Source organism: Sphaeramia orbicularis, chromosome 19, assembly GCF_902148855.1.
Source record: "Sphaeramia orbicularis chromosome 19, fSphaOr1.1, whole genome shotgun sequence".
Lineage (NCBI taxonomy): Eukaryota > Metazoa > Chordata > Actinopteri > Kurtiformes > Apogonidae > Sphaeramia > Sphaeramia orbicularis.
Window position 1 is genome coordinate 42,008,947 of NC_043975.1, and position 24,332 is coordinate 42,033,278.

Below are 24,332 nucleotides of genomic sequence, written 5' to 3' on the forward strand. Positions count from 1 at the left end.
CAAGTTTTTTTTTTTTTAAATTTTTTTATTAAAATTGCTTCAGTTCGGACATACAAACACCGATTTGGCTCAAATTTGACTCAGACGTCTATCACCCAGACGTACACCCATTTATCAGAAAACTTTTACATTTGGTGCTATAACGCCACCTACAACTTTACCTTTACAATAATTTCTTCAGTTTAGACATACGAACACCAATTTGACTCAAATTTGAATCAGTTGTCAGTCTACCAGGCCTTCACCCATTATCAAAAGAAAATGACATTTCGCTCAATAGCGCCCCCTACAAATTTACTTTAATGAAAATTGCATTAATTCGGACATACAAACACCGATTTGGCTCAAATTTGACTCAGTGGTATATCTCGCAGGCCTACACCCATTCAAAGGAAGAAATTTAATTTTAGCTGCATAGTGCCCCCTACAGATTTACTTATACAAAAATTTCTTTCGTTTTGACATAAAAACAAAGATCTGCCTCAAATTTGAATCTGTCGTCAATCTCCCAGGTTTACACCCATTCATCAGAAGACATTGAAATTTGGTGCTAGAGTACCACCTTCTGAACGATGGACATACTTCTACTTGACGTGCCCGTGGCGAGGGCCTTTAGTTGCCGCTTGCGGCTTTTATTAGGCCCGAGCCGAGTAAAGCCGGCGCAGGGCCTATTGAGTCTGCAGTGGGCGCATGGGACGAAATTGCCAGTGACGCGGTCGCCTTTCGCCACTGTCGCCACTCTCACACATATTCACATTCACGGCACTGAGACCTTTCCGACGATGTATATGACATGTGCACAAATCGCATATTTACACCTGCTCAGAATGAATGGGAGTCAATGGGACACGCCCAGTCACGGTCAGTCATGTGGGTGTAAGTGCACGACACGTGACATCTGACCCCACAGACATGTGGGGGACCTCGAGAACTTTAAAAAAAGGGCAAATACGTGGTTGCCATAGAAACAGCTATATTGTTATTGCTCAGATTATTATTATTTTTACTTTTTTTTTTTGTCTTATTTTTCTTTCTCCTGCGCTTTGAGCTCAATTTTGACCCTCTGAACATTTACGAAAACTCACCAAATTTTGCCTAAAATTCAGAAGTGCGAGAAATTGAATTTACATATAGGTTTCGTAGATGTCGGTAAAGAAATGTTGCGGCAGCGCCCCCTTGAAAAGTGGAAATGCATTGCGCCAATGGGAGCGCGTCCAACATAAAGTTTGTCGTAGAGCCACGAAAATCGGTAGACAGATTCATCATGAGGAGACAAACAAAAAATATTAAAATGGCCACACCCCTAAACCAACCCTTTGTCGGCCATATTGGATTGAAATTTCCAAAATGCTGAGTCAGCGTTTTCGCTGAAGTTGTATTTTAACTATCTCCTACTAAGCCGTTTGGCTGAATGAGCTCAAAATCAGTGTACAGTATCTAGAGAAGTGGGGCATCAAAAGTTAGCCGAATTTTTTGAATCGGCATCACCGTTTTTGTGTGACGAGGTTGCAAACTTTGCGAAGTTTTTTCGAAAATTTACCATCACAAAAATTGCTTCAGCTCAGACATACGAACACCGATTTGGCTGAAATTTGACTCAGACGTCCATCTCCCAGGCCTACACCCATTTATTAAAAGAAATTGAAATTTCGCACTATAGCGCCCCCTACAAATGTACATTTACAAAAATGACATCAGTTCGGACATACGAACACCGATTTGGCTCAAATTTGACTCAGACATCTGTCTCAAAGGCCTACACCTATTTATCAAAAGAAACTGAAATTTTGCAATACAGCGCCCCCTGCAAAAATTTTTAATATTTTTTAATTAAAATTGCTTCAGTTCGGACATACGAGCACCAATTTGGCTCAAATTTGACTCAGACATCTATATCCTAGGCCTACACCCATTTATCAGAAAAAATTTAAATTCGGCGCCATAGCGCCCCCTACAATGTTACCTTTACGAAAATTACTTCACGTTAGACATGTGAACACCAATTTGGCTCAAATTTGAATCAGTTGTCAATCTCCCAGGCCTACACCCATTTATCAAAAGAAATTGCCACTTCGCTCAGTAGCGCCCCCTACAAATTTACCTTCACGAAAATTGCATCAGTTCAGACATACGAACACCGATTTGGCTCAAATTTGACTCAGTGGTACATCTCACAGGCCTACACCCATTCAATGGAACAAATTGAATTTCGGCTTATAGCGCCCCCTACAGATTTATTTATACAAAATTTTGTTCAGTTCGGACATACGAACACTGATTTGTCTCAAATCAATTGTCAATGTCCCAGGCCTACACCCATTCATCAGAAGACACAAAATTTGGGGCTAGAGCGCCACCTGCTGAACGATGAGCATACTTCCACTGGACATGCCCTTGGCGAGGGCCTTTAGATGCCGCTTGCGGCTTTAATTTTTCTTTCTCCTGCACTTTGCACTCAAATTTGACCCCTGAAACATTTACCAAAACTCATCAAATTTTGCCCAAAATTCAGAAGTGTGTAAAATTGAATTTACATATAGGTTTCATAGATGTCAGTGAAGAAATGTTGTGACAGTGCCTCATTGAAAAGTGGAAATACATTACGTCAATGGGAGCATGTCCAACGTAAAGTTTGTCATAGAGCCACGAAAATCGGTACACAAATTCATCGTCAAGAGACAAACAAAACATATTAATATGGCCACGCCCCTAAACCGACCGGAAGTCGGCCATATTGGATTTAAATTTACAAAAAGCTGAGTCAGTGTTTTTGCTGATGTCGTATTTTAACTATCTCCTCCTTGGGCGTTTGGCCGAATTAGCTCAAAATTGGTGTACAGTATCTAGAGAAGTGGGGCATCAAAAGTTAGCCGAATTTTTGGAATCAGTGCCACAGTTTTTGTATGACGAGGTTGCAAACTTTGCAAAGTTTTTTCGAAAACACACCATTACAAACATTGCTTCAGTTCGGACGTTCGAACACTGATTTGGCTCAAATTTGAATCAGATATCTATCACCCAGGCCTACAGCCATTTAGTGAAAGAAATTGAAATTTTACGCTATAGCTCCCCCTACAAATGTACATTTACGAAGATTACATCAGTTTGGACATATGAACACTGATTGGGCTCAAATTTGAATCAGTTTTCAATCTCCCTGGCCTACAGCCATTTATGGGAAGAAATTAAATTTTTGCACTTTAGCGCCCCCTACAAAGTTACCTTTACAAAAATTGCTTCAGCTTGGACATACGAACACCAATTTGGCTCAAATTTGAGTCAGACGTCAATCTTCCAGGCCTACACCCATTTATCAGAAAAAATTGACATTTGGCTCCATAGTGACCCCTACAAATTTAATTTTAATGAAATTGTTCCAGCTTGGACAAACAATCATCTATTTGACTCACATTTGAATCAGTTGCCAATCTCCAAGGCCTACACCCATTTGTCAGAAGACATTGAAAATTCACACAATAGCGCTCACTACAAATTTACCTTTATGATAATTGCTTCAGTTCAGACATACGAACACCAATTTGGCTCAAATTTGACTCAGACGTCTATCTCGCAGGCCTACACCCATTTATCAGAATAATTGTATATTTGGTCCCATAGCGCCCCCTACAAATTTACCTTTACAAAAATTGCATCAGTTTGGACATACAAACACCAATTTGGCTCAAATTGGATTGAGTGGTACATTTCACAGGCCCACAAATATTCAATTGAAGAAATTGAATTTTGGCTGCATAGTGCCCCCTACAGATTTACTTATACAAAAATTTCTTTAGTTCGGACATACAAACACAGATTTGCCTCAAATTTGAATCAGTGTTCAATCTCACAGGCCTACACCCATTCATCAGAAGACATTAAAATTTGGTGCTAGAGCGCTACCTGCTGAATGATGGGCATACTTTTACCAGATGTGCCTTTGGCAAGGGCCTTTCAATGCCACTTGCGGCTTTAATTGGACTTGAACTGCATGAATTTCAATACAAAACTGGAAAAATTGGGGTGTTCTAAAACTTTTGACCGGTAGTGTATATATACACACACACACACAAACACACACACACACATCACACACACATCACACACACACAAATAATTAGAATTTAATGATGATGTTATGAGTCAGTCAGGTTTAAGTGGAGGGTGTTGTTTTTCACATGCAGCCTGTTTGTATTCTGAATACCATACTTTCCGGGATATAAGCCGCTCCTGAATATAAGCCGCACCCACCAAATTTTAAAAGAAAAAAAAATATTTGGACATATATAGGCCTCACCTGACTATAAACTGCAGGTGTTCACGTTGTAACATGAGACATTTCCACAGACAGATGGTAAACAGACAGATTTAAATATTTATTTCCATCCCTTCACTGTTTTTTTTTCCAAACAGTGCCTGCAACACGACAGTAAAATGGCAGGAACACGGCTGGTTCAAACACCCAGAAAAGTCATTGATCTTTCTCTACATCTTCCTTCTACTCATTGAAACTGCTGCAGTCGTCTTCTTCAGTGTCGGAGTTGAACAGCCTCAGAAAGGCTCCGTCACAAACCTTCTATGTCTCTCTTCTCTCTTCAGTGCCGCAGCTCTATTTCCTTCTTTACTGACACATTGATTGGTTTGAACTTCAAAGCTGCATCATATGTATTTCTTTGTGTGTTTTCCATGATGAGGGTTTATGCATGACATGCAAAATGATTGTTCAAAGTTCAACATAAAACTTCTCCTCTTCATCACCTCTTCCACCTGTCTGTCTGGCTTTTGCACTTCTTGCTAGAGCACCCCCTGGAGGTTGTTAGCCCCTAAAAATCCATACTGGAGCCGCATCGTTGTATAAGCCACAGGGTTCAAAGCGTGAGAAAAAAGTAGTGGCTTGTAGTCCGGAAAGTAGGGTACGTGTGTCCAATGCATGTGCCGTGTCCCCTGTAGGGTCAGTCAGCACCGCTTCTGTCAGATCATGGCTGAAAATCTGCCTCGACTCAGAGAAGACATCAAGGAGATCTCCATGTCAGACCTGAAGGACTTCCTTGAGAGCATTAGAAAACACTCCGACAAGGTTGGAGAGACAGCCATGAGACAGGTAGGAGGCATGACACCCACCCCGACACCACCTCCAGTCTGATCTGATCTGTAGAAGTCACTGTGTTGTGGTCCTGCAGGCTCAGCAGCATCGGACCTTCAACAGCGCAATGGCAAAACAGACCAGTATGGGCCACTACACAAAGCCGGTGTACTCATTGAACGGGCGAACTCACACTCACAATGACCTCATGATGGACGAGGACGCAGGAGAAGAGGATGAAGCTGATGAAGAGGTAAAAGAAAAAATACTCCAATTAATTTGTTTCTTCCAAAACAAAACAACCACTGAAAGTCAGTGTATTATAGCTTGTAATTTAGCTTAATAAAATAGCAAGATTGATAGATTTTTTTTTTTTCCAAATATACCTTTTTTTTATCTGTGTCCAGGTTGAGCTTTAATGCTGCTTTAATACAGTTGGTTTAGTTCAGTTGGTATACAGACACAAAAATGTGTGTGAACTGTAGAATTAATTTAGAAACATAAAAATGAGAAATAATACAGCAGGATTTATGACCTCTGTCAAATTGAGCCCCCTGTGCTCAGTGTAATGGTCTGAATCAAGGTTCTAATACTTTTAGATGTTTCATTATAGTTTATTTAGTTAGGCCAGAGCCCAGACATATATGTCTGCGAGGGCCTATTAAAATCGCATGGTTCCGTTATTAGGGACCGAGCCGAAAGGTAAGCCTCTCTCACACAGTGAGAGGACTTACCTGCAAGCAAGGCCCTATTTTTTTTGTTCGTTTTTATTAGGGACTGAGCCAAAAGGTAAGGCCTGCAAGCAAGGCCCTATTGTTATTTGTTTGTTTTTATTAGGCCCGAGCCGAGTAAAGCCGGCGCAGGGCCTATTGAGTCTGCAGTGGGTGCATGGGGACAAAATCGCCAGTGACACCGTCGCCTTTCGCCACTGTCGCCACTCTCACACATATTCACATTCACGGCACTGAGACCTTTCCGAAGATGTATATGACATGTGCACAAATTGCATATTTACACCTGCTCAGAATGAATGGGAGTCAATGGGCCACGCCCAGTCGGGGTCAGTCACGTGGGTGTAAGTGCACGACACGTGACATCTGACCCTACAGACATGTGGGGGACCTCGAGAGCTTTCAAATAAGGCCAAATACGTGGTTAACACGGAAACGGCTATATTGTTCTTGCTCAGATTATTATTATTTTTATTTATTTATTTTTTATTTTTTTGGCCCGAGCCGAGTAAAGCAGGCGCAGCCCTAGGCCCGAGCCGAGTAAAGCCGGCGCAGGGCCTATTGAGTCTGCAGTGGGCGCATGGGGACAAAATCGCCAGTGACGCGGTCGCCTTTCGCCACTGTCACCACTCTCACACATATTCACATTCACGGCACTGAGACCTTTCCGAAGATGTATATGACATGTGCACAAGTCGCATATTTACACCTGCTCAGAATGAATGGAAGTCAATGGGACACGCCCAGTCGGGGTCAGTCACGTGGGTTTAAGTGCATGACACGTGACCTCTGACCCCACAGACATGTGGGGGAGCTCGAGAGCTTTCAAATAAGGCCAAATATGTGGTTGCCACGGAAACGGCTATATTGTTCTTGCTCAGATTATTATTATTTTTATTTTTAAAATTTTTTTGTCTTATTAGGCCCGAGACGAGTAAAGCCGGCATAGGGCCTATTGAGTCTGCAGTGGGCGCATGGGGACGAAATCGCCAGTGACGCGGTTGCCTTTCGCCACTGTCGCCACTCTCACACATATTCACATTCATGGCACTGAGACAGACATGTGGGGGAGCTTGAGAGCTTTCAAATAAGGCCAAATATGTGGTTGCCATAGAAATCGCTATATTGTTCTTGCTCAGATTCTTATTTTTCTCCTGGTCTTTGAGCTCAATTTTGACCCTCTGAACATTTACGAAAACTCACCAAATTTTGCCTAAAATTCAGAAGTGCGAGAAATTTAATTTACATATAGGTTTCATAGAGGTCAGTAAAGAAATGTTGCGGCAGCGCCCCCTTGAAAAGTAGAAATGCATTGCGCCAATGGGAGCTTGTCCAACATAAAGTTTGTCGTAGAGCCACGAAAATCGGTACACAGATTCATCATGAGGAGACAAACAAAAAATATTATTATGGCCACGCCCCTAAACCAACCCTTAGTTGGCCATATTGGATTGAAATTTCCAAAATGCTGAGTCAGCGTTTTCGCTGATGTTGTATTTTAACTATCAGCTACTAAGCCGTTTGGCCGAATGAGCTCAAAATCGGTGTACAGTATCTAGAGAAGTGGGACATCAAAAGTTATCCAAATTTTTTAAATCGGTGTCACCGTTATTGTGCGACAAGGTTACAAACTTTGCGAAGTTTGTTCGAAAATTTGCCATCACAAAAATTGCTTCAGCTCAGACATACAAACACCGATTTGGCTGAAATTTGACTCAGACATCTATCTTCCAGGCCTACACCCATTTATTGAAAGAAATTGAAATTTCGCACTATAGCGCTCCCTACAAATGTACATTTACAAAAATGACATCAGTTCAGACATACGAACACTGATTTGGCTCAAATTTGACTCAGACATCTGTCTCCCAGGCCTACACCTATTTGTCAAAAGAAACTGAAATTTTGAACTACAGCACCCCCTAAAAAAATGTTTTATATATATATATATATATATATATATATATATATATATATATATATGTATTTTTTTTTTTTTTTTTTTTTTTAATTAAAATTGCTTCAGTTCGGACATATGAACACCGATTTGGCTCAAATTTGACTCAGACGTCTATCTCTCAGGCCTACACCCATTTATCAGAAAAATTTGAAATTCTGTGCCATAGCGCCCCCTACAATTTTACCTTTACGAAAATTGCTTCACGTTAGACATACAAACACCAATTTGACTCAAATTTGAATCAGTTGTCAATCTCCCAGGCCTACAGCCATTTATCAAAAGAAAATGACATTTCACAAATTAGCGCCCCTTACATATTTACCTTCACAGAAATTGCATTAATTCAAACATACGAACACCGATTTGGCTCAAATTTGACTCAGTGGTTAATCTCGCAGGTCTACACCCATTCAAAGGAAGAAATTCAATTATAGCTGCATAGCGCCCCCTACAGATTTACTTATACTAAAATTTCTTTAGTTTGGACATAAAACCAAAGATCTGCCTCAAATTTGAATCAGTTGTCAATCTCCCAGGCCTACACCCATTCATCAGAAGACATTGAATTTTGGTGCTAGATTGCCACCTGCTGAACAATGGACATACTTCTACTGGACGTGCCCGTGGCGAGGGCCTTTAGATGCCGTTTGCGGCTTTAATTTTTCTTTCTCCTTCGCTTTGAGCTCAATTTTCACCTCCTTAACATTTATGAAAACTCACCAAATTTTTCCCAAAATTCAGAAATGTGCAAAATTGAATTTCCATATAAGTTTCGTAGATGTCGGTAAAGAAATGTTGCAGCAGCGCCCCCTTGAAAAGTGGAAATGTATTACGTCAATGGGAGCACGTCCAACATAAAGTTTGTCGTTGAGCCACGAAAATTGGTACACAGATTCATCATGAGGAGACAAACAAAAAATATTTATTGTGGCCACGCCCCTAAACCAACCGGAAGTCGGCCATATTGGATTGAAATTTCCAAAATGCTGAGTCAGCGTTTTCGTTGACGTATTTTAACTATCTCCTCCTTGGCCGTTTGGCCAAATGAGCTCAAAATCGGTGTACAGTATCTAGACAAGTGGGGCATCAAAAATTAGCTGAATTTTTTGGATTGGTGTCACCATTTTTTTGTGACGTCGCAAACTTTGCAAAGTTTCTTTGCGAATTTACCATTACAAAAATTGCTTCAGCTCACACATACGAACACCGATTTGGCTGAAATTACACTCAACGTCCATCTCCCAGGCCTACACCCATTTATTAAAAGAAATTGAAATTTCGGACTATAGTGCCCCCTACAAATGTACCTTTACAAACATGAAATCAGTTCGGAGATACGAACACCGATTTGGCTCAAATTTGACTCAGACATCTGTCTCCCAGGCCTACACCTACTTGTCAAAAGAAACTGAAATTTCGCGCTACACCGCCCCCTACAAGGTTTTTAAAATTTTTTTTATTAAAATTGCTTCAGGTTGGAAATACGAACACCAATTTGGCTCAAATTTGACTCAGAAGTCTATCTCTCAGGCCTACACCCATTTATCAGAAAAAATTGAAATTTGTAGCTATAGCGCCCTCTACAATTTTACCTTTACGAAAATTACTTCACTTCAGACATACAAACACCGACTTGGCTCAAATTTAACTCAGTGGTACATCTTGCAGGCCTACACCCATTCAATGGAAGAAGTTTAATTTCAGCTGCATAGCGCCCCCTACAGATTTACTTATACAAAAATTTCCTTAGTTCGGACATTTCCCTCAAATATGAATCAGTTGTCAATCTCCCAGGTGTACACCCATTCATCAGAAGACACTGAAATTTCATGTTAAAGCGCCACCTGCTGAACGATGGGCATACTTCTACTGGACGTTCCCTTGGCGAGGGCCTTTAGATGCCGCTTGCGGGTTTAATTTTATTTTTTATTTTTCCTTGTCCTGCGCTTTGAGCTAAATTTTGACCCCCTGAACAGTAATGAAAACTCACCAAATTTAGCCCAAAATTCGGAAATGTGCAAAATTGAGTTTACATATAGGTTTCGTTGATGTCGGTAAAGAAATGTTGCGGCAGCGCCCCCTTGAAAAGTTGAAATGCATTACGCCAATGGGAGCATGTCCAACATAAAGTTTGTCGTAGAGCCATGAAAATCGGTACCCAGATTCATCATGAGGAGACAAGGAAAAAATATTATTATGGCCACGCCCCTAAACAAACCCATAGTCGGCCATATTGGATTGAAATTTTCAAAATGCAGAGTCAGCGTTTTCGCTGACGTCGTATTTTAACTATCTCCTCCTTGGCCGTTTGGCCGAATGAGCTCAAAATCGGGGTACAGTATCTAGAGAAGTGGGGCATCATAAGTTAGCCGAATTTTTTGAATCGGTGCCACCGTTTTTGTGCGACGACGTTGCAAACTTTGCGAAGTTTTGTCAGAAATTTACCATCACAAAAACTGCTTAAGCTCAGACATATGATCACCGATTTGGCTTAAATTTCAGTCAGACATCTACCTCCCAGGTCTACACCCATTTATTAAAAGAAATTGAAATTTCGCACTATAGCGCCCCCTACAAATGTACATTTACAAAAATGACATCAGTTCGGACATACGAACACCGATTTGGCTCAAATTTGACTCAGACATCTGTCTCTCAGGCCTACACCTATTTGTCAAAAGAAACTGAAATTTAAAAAAAAAAAATATTAAAATTGCTTCAGTTTGGATGTACGAACACCGATTTGGCTCAAATTTGACTCAGACGTCTATCTCTCAGGCCTACACCCATTTATCAGAAAAATTTGAAATTCGGTGCCATAGCGCCCCCTACAATTTTACCTTTGCACAAATTACTTCATGTTAGACATACCAACACAAATTTGTCTCAAATTTGATTCAGTTGTCAATCTCCCAGGCCTACACCCATTTAACAAAAGAAATTGCCACTTCGCTCAGTAGCGCCCCCTACAAATTTACCTTCACGAAAATTGCATTAATTCGGACATACGAACACCGATTTGGCTCAAATTTGACTCAGTGGTACATCTCACAGGCCTACACCCATTCAAAAGAAGGAATTTAATTTTAGCTGCATAGCGCCCCCTACAGATTAACTTATACAAAACTTTTTTTAGTTCGGACATACGAACAAGATTTGCCTCACATTTGAATCAGTTTTCAATCTCCAAGGCCTACACCCATTAATGAGAAGACATTGAAATTTGGTGCTAGAGCGCCACCTGCTGAATGATGGACATACTTCTACTGGACATGCCCATGGCGAGGGCCTTTAGATGCTGCTTGCCGCTTTAATTTTTCTTTCTCCTGCGCTTTGAGCTCAATTTTGACCTTCTCAACATTTACGAAAACTCACCAAGTTTTGCCTAAAATTCAGAAGTGCGACAAATTGAATTTACATATAGGTTTCGTAGAGGTAGGTAAATGTTGCGGCAGCGCCCCCTTGAAAAGTGGAAATGCATTGTGGCAATGGGATCACGTCCAACATAAAGTTTGTCGTAGAGCCACGAAAATCGGTACACAGATTCATAATGAGGAGACAAACATAAAATATTATTATGGCCACGCCCCTGAACCAACCCTTAGTCGGCCATATTGGATTGAAATTTCCAAAATGCTGAGTCTGCGTTTTCGCTGACGTTGTATTTTAACTATCTCCTACTAAGCTGTGTGGCCAAATGAGCTCAAAATCAGTATAAAGTATCTAGAGAAGTGGGGCATCAAAAGTTAGCCAAATTTCTTGGATTGGCATCACCATTTTTGTGCGACGAGGTTGCAAACTTTGCGAAGTTTTTTCGAAAATTTACCATCACAAAAATTGCTTCAATTTAGACATACAAACACCGATTTGGCTGAAATTTGACTCAGACGTCTATCTCCCAGGTCTACACCCATTTATTAAAAGAAATTGAAATTTCGCACTATAGCGCCCCCTACAAATGTACATTTACAAAAATTGCTTCAGTTCGGATATACGAACACCGATTTGGCTCAAATTTGACTCAGACATCTATCTCCAAGGCCTACACCGATTTATCAAAAGAAATTGCCACTTCGCTTAGTAGCGCCCCCTACAAATTTACCTTCATGAAAATTGCATTAATTCGGACATACAAACACCGATTTGGCTCTAATTTGACTCGGTGGTACATCTCGCGGGCCTACACCCATTAAACGGAAGAAATTTAATTTTAGCTGCATAGCGCCCCCTACAGATTTACTTATACAAAAATTTCTTTAGTTCTGACATACGAATAAAGATCTGCCTCAAATTTGAATCAGTTGTCAATCTCCAAGGCCTACACCCATTCATCAGAAGACATTGAAATTTGGTGCTAGAGCGCCACCTTCTTAACGATGGACATACTTCAACTGGATGTACCCATGGCGAGGGCCTTTAGATGCCGCTTGCGGGTTAAATGTTATTCTTACTCCGCCACTTTCACCTGGATTTTGACCCCCTAAACATGCTCAAAAACTCACCAAATTTGGCACGTCTGGTCTGGTGAAAAATTTGATAAAATGTAAAAATTATACCCATAGCTGACAAAATGAGCTCTGTAGCGCCCCCTACATACACAAAATCGGCCCTTGCGCCCAGTACGAATGTCGTAGAAACATGAAACCAATGCCAAAATTTTCATCTTATCAAGCCCGACAAATCACGTGCTGAAAGTAATGACCTAACTCCAACAGGAAGTTCAGAATTGGCCTTTCAAAATAAAATGCTCAAGTTGCAAACTTCCAGTAGGAATGTCGTAGACACACGAAACCAATGCCAAAACATTTGTTTAATTGAGCCCAAAAAATCACGCACTGACACCTATGAGCTATCTCCAACAGGAAGTTCGCAATGTGCCTTTCAAAATAAAATTTTTAAAACTAACTCCGATGACACTGTTTATCGTATTGACTTCTAAAAAGAACCCAAAAGATAGAGTGAACCCTCCTCACAAAAGTGATCTCGTACTTTTTCCAGAACTGTCTTAATTTTTTTGTTCTACAAGCCCGCAAAGTTGCCATGTTTGGAACTAATTTTTCACTTTGGAGTTTTTCCCCACATGTCAAATATCTACACGTTCATGGGACTAAGCACAATGCTCACATCCAAAAAATTTTCCGATACGATGTACGTTTATTGATTCATGACAATTTTTTTATTTTCATACTTTTTCTACTTTAGACTGCCATTTGACCCCCTTAACATGCTCCAAAACTCACCAAATTTGCCATGTATGTCACGGCTGGTGAACACTTTGATTCAATATCAAAATTAACCCCTTGAGTGCCAAAATGGACTCTGTAGTGCCACCTATGTACTAAAAAACACACAAAATCGGCCCTAGCGGCCAGTAGGAATGTCAATGAAACATGAAACAAATGCCAAAATGTTGGTCTGATTGAGCCCGACAAATCATACACTGACACTCATGAGCTAACTCCAAAAGGAAGTTGGCAATCTACCTTTGAAAGTTACTCTATGTTTCTGCAATTACTGCTTATTCATTTCAGACTTTTGACAAAAATGTTATACGTCATTAAATTCCCACAAGTCTGCAGAATCCAAAACTGAAAGAATTTTTCAGATACGACCTACGGTTATGGAATAATGGCGATTTTTTGAAGACTATGTTGACTTTCACTTTCCACAATGGCAAAATCCCTATGAAAGTCTTGCTGGTGCACATATACACGTCTGTCTGTAGTGCAGTGGTTAGTGTAGCTTCCTATTGTGCAGCAGGACCTTAGTTCAAGTCCCAGGCAATCCAAATTTTTTTTTTTTTTTTTAATTTTAAAACAGGTTTTACTGCATTGTATTGTGGATATTGCAAATTTTGCACACATTCAAAAGTACACGGAGTACATGTTTTCAAAATAAAACCCCAATTAAGAATAATACATAATGTCTATTTCATTACTTCTTTTCATTTTTATGACCAAACGCTCAACTGTTTGTACAATGTTTCTTCATTCAAAAGTACTCTTTCTCATAGACACACATGCTCACACAATAGGGTTTTTCCAAAATAAAAGCCTTAAATGTGAGAAAATATCACTTTTATACTCATTCATACAATTTCAATTCATTTTTCAAACTGATTCTTTCTCTCACATACAAAACAAATGCACACACACACAGTAGAGTTTCCAAAATAAAAGTCTCATTTAAAGGTGATGGTGGTTTCAGCAGAGCGTCGCTGGTGTTCTGTAGAGATGTAAGGAGGACAGACACTAAAGGGTGGGAACATGTATCGGGACGGAGAGGTGTGAGTGGAGCTGAGGTGTGGACGGTCAAGGGAGGAAGGTCGCGGGGGAGGTGGAACGTCCGGTGCGAGGTCCCGCCCAATGCTTCTTGCGGCTTTAATTAGGGACTGAGCTGAAAGGTAAGGCCCTCTCACACAGTGAGAGGCCTTGCCTGCAAGCAAGGCCCTATTTTTATTCATTCGTTTTGATATTTTTTTTCCGTGACGCTTTCAACTGGATTTGGACCCCCTAAACATGCTCAAAAACTCACCAAATTTCGAACACATGTCAGGTCTGGAGAAAAATTTGATAAAATGTAAAAATTAACCCCATAGGTGCCAAAATGAGCTCTCTACCGCCCCCTAGATACACAAAATTGGCCCTAGCGCCCAGTAGGAATGTCGTAGAAACATGAAACCAACGCCAAAATTTTCGTCTCATCGAGCCTGATAAATCACGCACAGGTACTCATGACCTAACTCCAACAGGAAGTTCAGAATTTGCCTTTCAAAATAAAAAGCTAAAAATGCAAACTTCCAGTAGGAATGTCGTAGACACACGAAACCAATGCCAAAATGTTCATTTAATTGAGCCCAACTAATCACCCACTGACACCTATGAGCTATCTCCAACAGGAAGTTCACAATATGCCTTTCAAAATAAAATTTCTAAAACTAACTCCGATGACACCGTTTGTTATATTGACTTCTAAATAGCGCCAAAAGATAGAGTAAAACCTCCTCAAAAAAGTGATCTCGTACTTTTTCCAGAACTGTCTTAGGTTTTTTTTTTACGAGCCCGCAAAGTTGCGATGTTTGGAACTCATTTTTCACTTTGGAGTTTTTCCCCACATGTGACATATCTACATGTTCACGGGACTCACCACAACGCTCACATGCAAAAAATTTTCAGATACAATGTACGGTTATTGATTTATAACAATTTATTTATTTTCATACTTTTTCCACTTTAGACTGCAATTTGACCCCCTTAACATGCTCCAACACTCACCAAATTTGCCATGTATGTCATGGCTGGTGAACACATTGATTCAATATCAAAATTAACCCTTTGGGTGCCAAAATGGACTCTGTAGCGCCACCTTTGTACTAAAAAACACACAAAATCTGCCCTAGCGGCCAGTAGGAATGTCATAGAAACATGAAACAAATGCCAAAATGTTGGTCTGATTGAGCCCGACAAATCATACACTGACACTCATGAGCTAACTCCCACAGGTAGTTGGCAATCTGCCTTTGAAAGTTACTCTACATTTCTTCAATTACTGCTTATTCATTTCAGGCTATTGACACAAAAGTTATACCTCATTAAATTCCCACAAGTCTGCAGAATCCAAAAGTGAAAGAATTTTTCAGATACGACCTACGATTATGGAATAATGGCGATTTTTTGAAGACTGTGTTTACTTTCACTTTTTACAATGACAAAATCCCTATAAAAGTCTTGCTGGTGCACATTTGTAAGTGTCTGTCTGTAGTGCAGTGGTTAGAGCTGCTTTCTATTGAACAGGAGGACACTGGTTCAAGTCCCAGGTGATTCAAGATTTTTTTTTTTTTTCCTTTTCCATTCATTTTAAAAAAGGTTTTACTGCATTGTATTGTGGATATTGTACATTTTGCACACATTACAAAGTACACGGAGTACATTTGTTCAAAATACAACCCCTTTTAAAAATAATACATAATGTCTATTACATAACTTCTTTTCATTTTTATGACCAAACGCTCAACTGTTTGTACAATGTTTCTTCATTCAAAAGTACTCTTTCTCAGAGACACACATGCTCACACAATAGGGTTTTTCAGAATAATAGCCTTAAATGTGATAAATCATCACTTTTATGCTGAGTTATTCATACAGTTTCAATACATTTTTCAAACTGATTCTTTCTCTCACACAAAAAACAAATGCACATACACACAGTAGGGTTTCCAAAATAAAAGTCTCATTTAAAGGTGAAGGTGGTTTCAGAAGAGAGGCCACTGGTGTTCTGAAGAGATGTAAGGAGGACGGACACTAAAGGGTGGGAACTGATATGGGGAAAGAGAGGTGTGAGTGGAGCTGAGCTGTCGACGGTCACGGGAGGCGGATCGCGTGGGAGTCTGAACGCCCGGTGCGAGGTCCCGCCCAATGCTGCTTGCAGCTTTTATTAGGGACCGAGCCGAAAGGTAAGGCCCTCTCACACAGTGAGAGGCCTTGCCTGCAAGCAAGGCTCTATATTTTTTCATTCGTTTTTTATTAGGGACCGAGCTGAAAGGTAAGGCCCTCTCACACAGTGAGAGGCCTTGCCTGCAAGCAAGGCCCTATTGTTTTTTGTTCGTTTTTATATTATTATTAGGGACCGAGCCGAAAGGTAAGGCCCTCTCACACAGTGAGAGGCCTTGCCTGCAAGCAAGGCCCTATTGTTTTTCGTTCGTTTTTATATTATTGGGGACCGAGCCGAAAGGTAAGGCCCTCTCACACAGTGAGAGGCCTTGCCTGCAAGCAAGGCCATATTGTTATTCGTTTGTTTTTTATTATTATTAGGGACCGAGCCGAAAGGTAAGGCCCTCTCACACAGTGAGAGGCCTTGCCTGCAAGCAAGGCCCTATTGTTTTTCGTTCGTTTTTTAGGGACCGAGCCGAAAGCTAAGGCCCTCTCACACAGTGAGAGGCCTTGCCTGCAAGCAAGGCCCTATTGTTATTTGTTCGTTTTTTATTATTATTATACTATCGTCACTTTAAACTGGATTTTGACCCCCTAAACATGCTCCAAAACTCACCAAATTTGGCACACGTCAGGCCTGGCGAAAAATTTGATAAAATGAAGAAATTAACCCCATAGGTGCCAAAATGAGCTCGCCAGCGCCACCTATGTAAAAAAAAAACTTAACGGCCCTAGTGGCCAGTAGGAATGTCGTAGAGACATGGAACCAGTGCCAAAATGTTTGTTGGATGAAGCACTACTAATGATACACTGACACTTATGACCTATCTCCAACAGGAAGTTCACAATATGCCTTTCAAAATAAAATTTCTAAACCTAACTCCGATGACATCGTATGTCGTATTGACTTCTAAATTGCACCAAAAGATAGAGTCAACCCTCCTCAAAAAAGTGATCTCGTAACTTAGTCTTAACTGTCTTTGTTTTTTTTTATGAGCCCGCAAAGTTTTGAGGTTCGGAAATCATTTTTAACTTTGCAGTTTTTCCCCACATGTGACATATCTACATGTTCACGGGACTCACCACAACGCTCACATGCAAAAAATTTTCAGATACAATGTACGGTTATTGATTTATAACAATTTATTTATTTTCATACTTTTTCCTCTTTAGACTGCCATTTGACCCCCTTAACATGCTCCAAAACTCACCAAATTTGCCACGTATGTCATGGCTTGTAACCACTTTCATACAATATCAAATTTAACCCCTTGGGTGCCAAAATGGACTCTGTAGTGCCACCTATGTACTAAAAAACACACAAAATCTGCCCTAGCGGCCAGTAGGAATGTCACAGAAACATGAAACAAATGCCAAAATGTTGGTCTGATTGAGCCCGACAAATCATACACTGACACTGATGAGCTAACTCCAACAGGAAGTTGGCAATCTGCCTTTGAAAGTTACTCTACGTTTATGCAATTACTGCTTATTCATTTCAGGCTTTTGACACAAAAGGTATACCTCATTAAAATTCCACAAGTCTGCAGAATCCAAAAGTGAAAGAATTTTTCAGATACGACCTACGGTTATGGAATTATGACGATTTTTCGAAGACTATGTTTACTTTCACTTTTCAACATGGCAAAATCCCTATAAAACTCTTTCTTGTGCAGGATTGTACTTGTCTGTCTGTAGTGCAGTGGTTCATGTAGCTATCTATGGAACAGAGGGTCCCTAGTTCAAGTCCCAGGCTATTCAAATTTTTTTTTTTTTTTTTTTTTTTAATTTTAAAACAGGTTTGACTGCATTGTATTGTGGATATTGGAAATTTTACACACATTAAAAAGTACACAGAGTACATTTTTTCAAAATAAAACCCCAGTTAAGAATAATACAAAATGTCTATTACATAACTTCTTTTCATTTTATGACCAAACGCTCAACTGTTTATACAATGTTTCTTCATTCAAAAGTACTCTTTCTCAGAGACACACATGCTCACACAATAGGGTTTTTCCAAAATAAAAGCCTTAAATGTGATAAATCATCACTTATATGCTCAATTATTCATAAAATTTCACTTCATGTTTCAAACTGATTCTTTCTCTCACATACAAAACAAATGAACATACACACAGTAGGGTTTCCAAAATAAAAGTCTCATTTAAAGGTGATGGTGGTTTCAGCAGAGGGTCACTGGTGTTCTGTACAGATGTAAGGGGGAAAGACACTAAAGGGTGGGAACTGGTATCAGGACGGAGAGGTGTGAGTGGAGCTGAGGCGTCGACAGTCACGGGAGGCGGATCGCGGGGGAGGCGGATCGCCCGGTGCGAGGTCCCGCCCAATGCTGCTTGCAGCTTTAATTAGGGACCGAGCCGAAAGGTAAGGCCCTCTCACACAGTGAGAGGCCTTGCCTGCAAGCAAGGCCCTATTGTTATTCGTTCGTTTAGATATTATTAGGGACCGAGCCGAAAGGTAAGGCCCTCTCACACAGTGAGAGGCCTTGCCTGCAAGCAAGGCCCTATTGTTATTCGTTCGTTTTTTATTATTATTAGGGACCGAGCCGAAAGGTAAGGCCCTCTCACACAGTGAGAGGCCTTGCCTGCAAGCAAGGCCCTATTGTTTTTCGTTTGTTTTTATATTATTATTATTATTATTATTATTATTTTTCCGTGACGCTTTAAACTGGAATTTGCCCCCCTAAACATGCTCAAAAACTCACCAAATTTGGCACACATGTCAGGCCTGGCGAAAAATTTGATAAAATGTAAAAATTAACCCCATAAGTGCCAAAATGGCCTCTCTAGCGCCACCTATGTGAAAAAAATGGGAAAAGCCCTAGTGGCCACTAGGAATGTCGTACAGACATGAAACCAGTGCCAAAATTCTTGTTGGATGAAGCACTACAAATCATCCACTGACACTTATGACCTAACTCCAACAGGAAGTTCGCAATATGCCTTTCAAAATAAAATTTCTAAAACTAACTCCGACGACACCGTTTGTCATATTGACTTCTAAATAGCATCAAAAGATAGAGTGAAACCTCCTCAAAAAAGTGATCTCTCACTTTTTCCGGAACTGTCTTAGTTTTTTTTTTACAAGCCCGCAAAGTTGTGATGTTTGGAACTCATTTTTCACTTTGCAGTTTTTCCTGACATGTGACATATCTACACGTTCATGGGACTCAGCACAATGCTCACATGCAAACATTTTTGAGATAGGATGTACGGTTGTTGATTTATAACAATTCTTTTATTTTCATACTTTTTCCACTTTAGACTGCCATTTGACCCCCTTAACATGCTCGAAAACTCACCAAATTTGCCATGTATGTCATGGCTGGTGAACACTTTAATACAATATCAAAAATTAACCCCTTGGGTGCCAAAATGGACTCTGTAGCGCCACCTATGTACTAAAAAACACACAAAATCTGCCCTAGCAGCCAGTAGGAATGTCACAGAAACATGAAACAAATACCAAAATGTTGGTCTGATTGAGCCCGACAAATCATACACTGACACTCATGAGCTAACTCCAACAGGAAGTTGGCAATCTGCCTTTGAAAGTTACTCTACGTTTCTGCAATTACTGCTTATTCATTTCAGAGTTTTGACATAAAAGTTATACCTCATTGAATTCCCACGAGTCTGCAGAATCCAAAAGTGAAAGAATTTTTCAGATACGACCTACGGTTATGGAATTATAGCGATTTTTTGAAGACTATGTTTAGTTTCACTTTTCCAAAAGGCAAAATCCCTATAAAAGTCTTGCTGGTGCACATTTTCACATGTCTCTCTGTAGTGCAGGGGTTCATGTAGCTGCTTATGGAGCCAAAGGACCCTGGTTCAAGTCCCAGGAAATCTAGAATTTTTTTTTTTTTTAATTTTATTTTAAAACAGGTTTTACTGCATTGTATTGTGGATATTGGAAATTTTGCACACATTCAAAAGTACACGGAGTACATTTTTTCAAAATAAAACCAAAATTAAGAATAATACAAAATGTCTATTACATAACTTCTTTTCATTTTTATGACCAAACACTCAACTGTTTGTACAATGTTTCTTCATTCAAAAGTACTCTTTCTCACAGACACACATCCTCACACAATAGGGTTTTTCCAAAATAAAAGCCTTAAATGTGGTAAATCATCACTTTTATACTCACTTATTCATACAATTTCAATTCATTTTTCAAACTGATTCTTTCTCTCACATTAAAAACAAATGCACATACACACAGTAGGGTTTCCAAAATAAAAGTCTCATTTTAAAGGTGATGGTGGTTTCAGCAGAGGGTCACTGGTGTTCTGTACAGATGTAAGGAGGACAGACACTAAAGGATGGGAACTGGTATGGGGACGGAGAGGTGTGAGTGGAGCTGAGGCGTCGACAGTCACGGGTGGCGGATCGCGGGGGAGGCGGATCGCCCGGTGCGAGGTCCCGCCCAATGCTGCTTGCAGCTTTAATTATTATTATTATTATTATTATTATTATTATTATAATACTATCGTCACTTTAAACTGGATTTTGACCCCCTGAACATGCTCAAAAACTCAGCAAATTTGGCACACATGTCAGGCCTGGCGAAAAATTTAATAAAATGAAAAAATTAACCCCATAGGTGCCAAAATGGGCTCTATAGCGCCACCTATGTGAAAAAAATTGCAAATGCCCTAGTGGCCAGTAGGAATGTCGTACAGACATAGAACCAGTACCAAAATGTTGGTTGCAAAAAGCACTAAAAATCATCCACTGACACTTATGACCTAACTCCAACAGGAAGTTCGCAATATGCCTTTCAAAATAAAATTTCTAAAACTTACTCGGATGACACCGTTTGTTGTATTGACTTCTAAATAGCACCAAAAGATAGAGTGAACCCTCCTCACAAAAGTGATCTCGTAGCTAAATCTTAACTGTCTTATTTTGTTTTTTACAAGCCCGCAAAGTTGCCATATTTGGAACTCAGTTTTCACTTTGCAGTTTTTCCCTGCATGTGACATATCTACGCGTTCACGGGACTCAGCACAACGCTCACATGCAAAAAATTTTCAGATAGCATGTACGGTTATTGATTTATGACTATTTGTTTATTTTCATACTTTTTCCACTTTAGACTGCCATTTGACCCCCTTAACATGCTCCAAAATTCACCAAATTTGCCATGTATGTCATGGCTGGTCAACACTTTCATACAATATCAAATTTAACCCCTTGGGTGCCAAAATGGACTCTGTAGCGCCACCTATGTACTAAAAAACACACAAAATCTGCCCTAGCGGCCAGTAGAAATGTCACAGAAACATGAAAAAAATGCCAAAATGTTGGTCTGATTGAGCCCGACAAATCATACACTGACACTCATGAGCTAACTCCAACAGGGAGTTGGCAATCTGCCTTTGAAAGTTACTCTACGTTTCTGCAATTACTGCTTATTCATTTCAGACTTTTGAGTAAAAACTTATACCTCATTAAATTCCCAAAAGTCTGCAGAATCCAAAAGTGAAAGAATTTTTCAGATACGACCTACGGTTATGGAATTATGGCGATTTTTTGAAGACTATGTTTACTCTCACTTTTCACAATGGCAAACTCCCTATAAAAATCTTCCTGGTGCACAGCTGTATGTGTCTGTCTGTAGTGCAGTGGTTCATGTAGCTGCCTATGGAACAAGAGGACCCTGGTTCAAGTCCCAGGCATTCCAAGAATTTTTTTTTTTTTTTCTTTTTCATTTTAAAAGTGTTTTTTCTGCATTGTATTGTGGATATTGGACATTTTGCACACATTACAAAGTACACAGAGTAAATTTTTTTTTAAAATAAAACCTCTATTAAAAATAATACATAATGTCTATTACATAACTTCTTTTCATTTTTATGACCAAACGCTCAACTATTTGTACAATGTTTCTTCATTCAAAAGTACTCTTTCTCACAGACACACATGCTCACACAACAGGGTTTTTCCAAAATAAAAGCCTTAAATGTGACAAATCATCACTTTAATGCTCAATTATTCACACAATTTAAATTCATTTTTCAAACTGATTCTTTCTCTCACATACAAAACAAATGCACATACACACAGTAGGGTTTCCAAATTAAAAGTCTCATTTTAAAGGTGATGGTGGTTTCAGCAGAGGGTCGCTGGTGTGATGTAAGGAGGACAGACACTAAAGGGTGGGAACTGGTATGGGGACGGAGAGGTGTGAGTGGAGCTGAGGTGTGGACGGTCACGGGAGGCGGATCGCGGGGGAGGCGGAGCGCCCGGTGCGAGGTCCCGCCCAATGCTGCTTGCAGCTTTAATTAGGGACCGAGCCGAAAGGTAAGGCCCTCTCACACAGTGAGAGGCCTTGCCTGCAAGCAAGGCCCTATTGTTATTCGTTCGTTTTTTATTATTAGGGACCGAGCCGAAAGGTAAGGCCCTCTCACACAGTGAGAGGCCTTGCCTGCAAGCAAGGCCCTATTGTTATTCGTTCGTTTTTTATTATTATTATTATTATTATTATTATTATTATTATTATACTATCGTCACTTTAAACTGGATTTTGACCCCCTGAACATGCTCAAAAACTCACCAAATTTGGCACACATGTCAGGCCTGGCGAAAAATTTGATAAAATGAAAAAATTAACCCCATACGTGCCAAAATGGGCTCTCTAGCGCCACCTATGTGAAAAATATGGCAAATGCCCTGGTGGCCAGTAGGAATGTCGTAGAGAAATAGAACCAGTGCCAAAATGTTGGTTGGAAAAAGCACTAAAAATCATCCACTGACACTTATGACCTAATTCCAACAGGAAGTTCGCAATATGCCTTTCAAAATAAAATTTCTAAAACTTACTCCGATGACACCGTTTGTCGTATTGACTTCTAAATAGCACCAAAAGATAGAGTGAACCCTCCTCACAAAAGTGATCTCGTAGCTTAGTCTTAACTGTCCTAGTTTTTTTTTTACAAGCCCGCAAATTTGTGATGTTTGGAAGTCATTTTTCACTTTGCAGTTTTTCCCCACATGTGACATATCTATGCGTTCAGGGAACTCACCACAACGTTCACATGCAAAAAATTTTGAGATAGGATGTACGGTTATTGATTTATGAGAATTTGTTTCTTTTCATACTTTTTCCTCTTTAGACTGCTATTTGACCCCCTTAACATGCGCCAAAACTCACCAAATTTGCCATGTATGTCATGGCTGGTGAACACTTTGATTCAATATCAAAATTAACCCCTTGGGTGCCAAAATGGACTCTGTAGCGCCACCTATGTACTAAAAAACACACAAAATCTGCCCTAGCGGCCAGTAGGAATGTCACAGAAACATGAAACAAATGCCAAAATGTTGGTCTGATTGAGCCCGACAAATTATACACTGACACTCATGAGCTAACTCCAACAGGAAGTTGGCAATCTGCCTTTGAAAGTTACTCTACGTTTCTGCAATTACTGCTTATTCATGCTGCTATATACTGCTACCTCATTGAATTCCCACGAGTCTGCAGAATCCAAAAGTGAAAGAATTTTTCAGATACGACCTACGGTTATGGAATTATATCGATTTTTTGAAGACTATGTTTAGTTTCACTTTTCCAAAAGGCAAAATCCCTATAAAAGTCTTGCTGGTGCACATTTTCACATGTCTCTCTGTAGTGCAGTGGTTCATGTAGCTGCCTATGGAGCCAAAGGACCCTGGTTCAAGTCCCAGGTAATCCAAAAATTTTTTTTTTTTTTTTTATTTTATTTTAAAACAGGTTTTACTGCATTGTATTGTGGATATTGGAAATTTTGCACACATTCAAAAGTACACGGAGTACATTTTTTCAAAATAAAACCAAAATTAAGAATAATACAAAATTTCTATTACATAACTTCTTTTCATTTTTATTACCAAACACTCAACTGTTTGTACAATGTTTCTTCATTCAAAAGTACTCTTTCTCACAGACACACATCCTCACACAATAGGGTTTTTCCAAAATAAAAGCCTTAAATGTGGTAAATCATCACTTTTATACTCACTTATTCATACAATTTCAATTCATTTTTCAAACTGATTCTTTCTCTCACATTAAAAACAAATGCACATACACACAGTAGGGTTTCCAAAATAAAAGTCTCA

At 39.8% G+C, this 24,332-nt stretch overlaps 1 protein-coding gene across 3 annotated transcripts in view; it reads left to right on the plus strand.

The window, feature by feature from the left end:
* exoc6 (exocyst complex component 6) overlaps positions 1-24,332 on the plus strand; it is a 275,638-nt gene that overhangs the window by 97,888 nt on the left and 153,418 nt on the right. For all 3 annotated transcript variants that reach the window (XM_030121915.1, XM_030121916.1, XM_030121917.1), the window contains exons 7-8: positions 4,948-5,098; positions 5,178-5,333. In XM_030121915.1, the coding sequence (XP_029977775.1) occupies positions 4,948-5,098; positions 5,178-5,333 (307 nt within the window). The remainder of the gene's footprint in view (positions 1-4,947; positions 5,099-5,177; positions 5,334-24,332) is intronic.